Source organism: Monodon monoceros, unplaced genomic scaffold (genome assembly GCF_005190385.1).
Source record: "Monodon monoceros isolate NGI ecotype Baffin Bay Population unplaced genomic scaffold, NGI_Narwhal_1 Super_Scaffold_7, whole genome shotgun sequence".
NCBI lineage: Eukaryota > Metazoa > Chordata > Mammalia > Artiodactyla > Monodontidae > Monodon > Monodon monoceros.
Window position 1 is genome coordinate 59,854,315 of NW_021703784.1, and position 5,660 is coordinate 59,859,974.

Sequence of the window (5,660 nt, forward strand, 5' to 3'; positions counted from 1 at the left end):
TCCATATTGGCTGCACCAATTTACATTCCCACCATCAGTGTAGGAGGGTTCCCTTTTCTCCACACCCTCTCCAGCATTTATTATTTGTAGAATTTTGAAGATGGCTATTCTTCTGGTTTGAGGTGGTACCTCATTGTAGTTTTGATTTACATTTCTCTAATAATTAGGGATGTTGAGCATCTTTTCATGTGCCTGTTGGCCATTGTATGTCTGCTTTGGAGAAATGTCTATTTAGGTCTTCTGTCCATTTTTTGATTTGGTTGTTTATTTTTTTTATATTAAGCTGTATGAGCTGTTTTTATATTTTGGAAATTAATTCCTTGTTGGTCGCATCGTTTGTGTTCAGGCAATCTTACTTGTTCCCATTTAGCATGTCCTATTAATGCTGCTTAAGGAGCAATTTCTGTCTTGTGTTTTACAACAGTAGGTAGGGGAAACATTCCTCAGTCAGATACAATATCCATCCACATAATACACTCAGGTAAAAGAGACAAAGAGACCCAATCATTTCACGTAAAGCCTGTTTAAACATTCCAATTCTCATCCAAACCTCCACTTAAATTCTATCAACCCTTACATTTCTATATTCTCTCAATCTAATTGCAGCTCCGGGTACAGATCACCAATGGGTTTTGATACTTGACAAGGGACATGAGGCTCCCTTGTCAAGGAGTCCCAGACCCTTGGGACTGTTGACCATTTTACCCACTCATAAGACTTTGTGTCCCCAGCAGGTGTCCAGCTAAGGGACATAGGTAGTTGGTATGAAGGTGATTGTAGTGCAGAAGTAGTTAAGTGAATGGATTCTGGATGTATTGTGGGATCTGGGACTGATTATATGGGGAGAGGGCATTGTGGTAACTGGAGGAAAAAGGAATCATTCCCCAACAAGCTCCTATGTCCATCAACAGAAAAATGGAAAAAAAAATATTTTGGTATAGTCGTACAACAACTAAAAAAATCAAAGAAAAAGTGCAATTACTGGTGTGTACAATACATGGATGAATCTCAAAAATATACTGAGTGCCATAAGCCAGACACAGAAGAGTTCATTCTATATGATTCCGTTTATATAAAGTCAAAGAACAAGCAAAACAAAATTATGCTTATGTAAGTCAGAAAAGTGGTTACCTCTGAGCGGAAGGTATTATTTTGACTGAGCGGAAGGTATTATTTTGAAAGGGGCATGAGGGAACAATTGGGGGTGATGGAAATGTTATAGATCTTGATGTGGGTCATCCATGTTTACATGGATGTACACATATGTAAAAATTAATTAAGCAGTAAATTTAAGATTTTATACATAAACTTGTAAATTTTGTGTTTATAAGTTAGCCCTCAATAAAAACATTAAAGGTAATCATTCAAGGAATAGATATAGAAAACATAACTTCTTCCATATTGTTAGAGGAAAAAGAAAGGAATAGTCAAATCATGTGATACCAGAGATGGCAGGAAAGATGGAAAAAAGAGGCAAGAAAGGCATGGTTAACAGACGGCACACAATAAGCTGGCAGAAAAAATTCTGAAAAATATTGAGCTACATAAGTGTCAGACAAAACAAATTAAGGTAAAAAACATATTATAAATAATGAGGATCATTACATAATAAAATCATTCACCAGAAATACATAGCAATTCTCAATCTTCATGCATTTAACAATATAATCTTAAGTTACATGAGGCAAAAATGGACATAAAAATAAAGAGAAATTAATAAATCCACAATTATGGGAGTTTAAAACAGTTCTCAACAACTCTATCAAATAAAAAATAAGTTAGGATGAGGAAGACTTGAACATCACTATATAAGGAAAGAATTCTACCCCAATATTTAGAGAATATACTTTCTTCTCAAGCATACGTGGACTATTAGACACACAACACACACACAAAAGCACACATATACTTCAGGTCATAAAGCAAGTTTCATCAAATACCAACGTATGGATATCATATAGAGCATGTTAGAAAACCAAAAATATCCATATGTTTGAAATTTTTAAAACATACTTCTTTATAATTCATGAGTCAAGAAATGATGAAAATGAGAAAATGTTAGGAACTGAACAACAGTGAAAATAACCATGTATCACAGCTCAGGGCATGCTGTTAACTAGTACATGGAGAGTAAAATTTAAACTTAGATATAACAATCAGAAGAAATGTTTTTTGAAACTCTTAATGCACTAAGTGTCTTACCTAAAAATCTAGAATGAAAATAATACAAATTGTAAATCCAAAGAATTATGGAAAGGAAAAAAGACAATAGCAGCAAATAAAATCAAAACAGAGGATCAGCAAAGAAAAAGTGTAGTTCTTTGAAAAGGTAAAAAACTTCTGGCAAGACTGGTCACAAAAAAAGAAAGCAAAACCGGACAGGCTATTGATAAAATAAATTTTCAAATTAAACAAAGATGGATAACTTTTAGAAAAAAGTATATCTTACAAAGACCAAGTCAAGAAGAAATTTTTAAAAATCTGAATAGACTGAAAACTAAAAGAAATTTGGGCAAAAATCTCCCCAGCTAGGTATGGGGAAGAAAATTATTGGCTAATACCCTTTATGCCCAGAAATGTAAAATTTCTAAGTATGAGCAAACAAAATTCGTTAATATATTTAAAATGAATACATCCCAACAGGTAAGTTTACCTTAGAAATATAATAATGATTTTAATAATAAAAATTTGTTACTGCAATTCCTCACATGAACTGATGGGATGCATTTATACTTTAACTTCCATTTATGCATGCTAAAAAACTCTCAAAGCCTTAAAAGAGTACCCATTAAAATCAGAAACATCATAAAAATGCCTCCTTGCAGTACCCTTTTCAAGATTATATGGCTATTGCAATAAAAAAATGTAACACATAATATATACATACACACTCCCACACAAAGTAAATATTTTTTAAAAAAGTGACTTTAGACATTACTATCTTGGGTGAAGATAGTTCACCAATTTACTTTTCATACTTATTTCCATTCAGAGAGTATCGTGGGGAACAAATCTGAACTGTGTAATTCGTTAGAATGAACCCAAAATGTTTTGTTTTCCTGAGGTTAGCCTTTCTTTCGCGATGAAGCGGTAAAGGCTTTAGTGTCCTATGCTTGCTTAGGTGCTACTTTGGCGAGTGTCCTAGTGCTGTCACATTTGCCTTTATTTTGTCCCTCAGGTGACTTTCCGTTCAATATTTATCTTAAAGGGCAGTTTCAATACTACATAACTGAGTCCTTTGAAGGTTGAAAAATGCAAGAAAACGGTGCAGGAGGGAAAGATGGCACATCCAAAGAATGACTCCCTCTTCTTCCTATACCACCAAAGAACCCTCCACTTATCATTTTCTCTCTTTCCCCTTGACAACGCAAAAAATCGTATTCTTAACACATTTTACGTACAAACTGCATTTTAAAACTTTAAAATTATTATTCCATTTTTTTTCAACTACTTTTTCTGTTTGAATATGGTTTTGGGTAACGTGGATTGGAATGCATTAAAATTCCGCTCATTAAGAGCAATGGGAAAAACTTTTTTTCAGGAGTGACTTAAAGAATTCAGGCCAAGGATAGGTTCACTCAGTCGTAGTTAAACGACTGTGAAAAAAGTCACAAAACCGCCAACTTGCCTCGTTGCCGGGCGGGACGGCCCTCCCCGCACCACCAACCAATCACAACCAGCAAGAGCCAGCCAAGCTGCGGGAACTAGACCCGAGAGGCACAAACCGGAGCATTCCGCCTGCGCAGCCGACTTGTGGTTCCGGGGGTTTCCGCGGGTTTCCGCGAGTTTCCGCGGGTTTCCGCGGGTTTCCGCGACGACGCACCGCCCAACCGGTAGGAGCCGCCCTCGGCCAGCGGGCTCGGAAGCGAAGACCGGTGCCTCGACTTCGCCGCCCACGCCACTGACCACCCGACCCGCAGACATGGTGGAAGTGGATCGCCCGGGGAAGCTCTTCATTGGCGGGCTCAACCTCGAAACCGACGAGAAAATCCTCGAGGCCACGTTTGGCAAGTATGGCTGCCTCACCGAGGTGCTCCTGATGAAAGATCGAGAAACCAGCAAGTCCAGGGGCTTCGCGTTCGTCACCTTCGAAAGCCCGGCAGATGCCAAGGCCGCCGCCAGAGACATGAACGGCAAGTCCCTGGATGGTAAGGCCATAAAGGTAGCCCAGGCCACCAAGCCGGCGTTCGAGAGCAGCCGGCGGGGCCCGCCGCCGTCCCATAGCCGCCCGAGGGGCCTGCTCGGGGACCGCGGCAGCGCCCCACGGCGCCCCGAGTCCCGGGGCGGGCCGGCGGACGACGGCGGCTACGCGGGCGACTTCTACCTGCGGTCCTCCCGGGCCCCGCTGCCTGTGAAGCGCGGGCCGCCACCGCCGCGCAGGGCCGGCCCGCCCCCGAAGAGGGCCGCGCCGTCGGGCCCGGCCCGCAGCGGAAACGGTGGAATACACGGGCGGCCCCCGGCCACGCGGGGGCGAGACGGCTATGCCGGCCCGCTGCGCCGGGAGCCGCCGCCCCCGCGCCGGGACCCCTACCTGGGCCCCCGGGAGGAGGGCTACTCGCCCCGAGACAGCTACTCGTCGAGCCGCGACTACTCGAGCGCCCGCGACCCCCGGGGTTTTGCTCCCTCGCCCAGAGAGTACACCTACCGCGACTACGGCCACTCCAGCGCCCGGGACGACTGTCCATCGAGAGGCTACGGTGACCGAGACGGCTACGGGGGGCGCGACCGCGACTACCTGTATCACCCGAGCGGAGGCTCCTACCGAGACCCCTTCGAGAGTTACGGGGACCCGCGCAGCGCCACCCCTTCACGGGGGCCCCCGCCATCTTACGGCGGCGGCCGTTACGACGAGTACCGCGGCTGCCCGCCCGATGCTTACGGTGGCGGCCGGAGCGAGCGCTATTGGAGGGGCCGCGACCGGGCAGGCAGAGCTGATCGCGGGAGGCCGCGGTCCATGGAGAGGAGGTGCCCGCCCCCGCGCGAGTCCTACAGCGGGTCCGGCCGCAGGGCCCCACTAGGCGGAGGCCGCCTGGGAAGCTGTGCGGAGAGAGGGGGAGACCGGAGCAGATACTAAGCACCAAGAGACTTGGGACCAAAATCTGCATTCAAAGAAGCTGCCGAAAAGTAGAGACTGTTCTATGGTAACTACTCAAGGACTAGCGCAAGGAAGAGTTGTTTTCACGTTTTAAGAATTTCCTGTTAACTTTCTCTCCATAATTTTTGTTTTTTGTACTCTTGAGAGGAAAAAGTTAAAACTTGTTTTGATTTCGTTTTGGAATTGTTAACGTTTCTTTCAACAAGTTCATTTAAAAATATATGACTTGAACCTGCGTACTAGTTTTCTTATATTTCCAAGTAGAAATTCTCCTAAAGGCTTCCTTCCTTCTAAATTCACCTGATAAATGAGGCCTAAAGTTCTAAGATCTTTTACAAAGATCTTTCTGCACACCTAAAATGGAAAATTCGGTCATTCTGTCCATTCAAACCAACTAGATTTTGGGGAGAGTGGGAGGGATTGGTGTGTTTTACTCCTAAGATTTCTAAGTGTCTTTCAAAGTGAATCTCAGTGTTAACCGTATTAAAAACCAAACAGCCGACAGCAACAACAAAAACCACTTAGATCAGTCGTATATGTAACGAAAGAAAGTTCTATTCACGCA

The 5,660-nt window shown here is 43.6% G+C and overlaps 1 protein-coding gene across 1 annotated transcript; it reads left to right on the forward strand.

Annotated features, from left to right (window-relative positions):
- The first annotated feature begins 3,922 nt into the window (after positions 1 to 3,922).
- RBMXL2 (RBMX like 2) lies at positions 3,923 to 5,074 on the forward strand. Its single transcript, XM_029209292.1, has one exon. It carries the CDS (start codon positions 3,923 to 3,925, stop codon positions 5,072 to 5,074), a length of 1,152 nt encoding a protein of 383 aa, XP_029065125.1.
- The last annotated feature ends 586 nt before the right edge of the window (positions 5,075 to 5,660 follow it).

Excerpts from the sequence above, each read along its gene's own strand:
- RBMXL2 (XM_029209292.1), top strand. The coding sequence starts at position 3,923 with ATGGTGGAAGTGGATCGCCCGGGGAAGCTCTTCATTGGCGGGCTCAAC.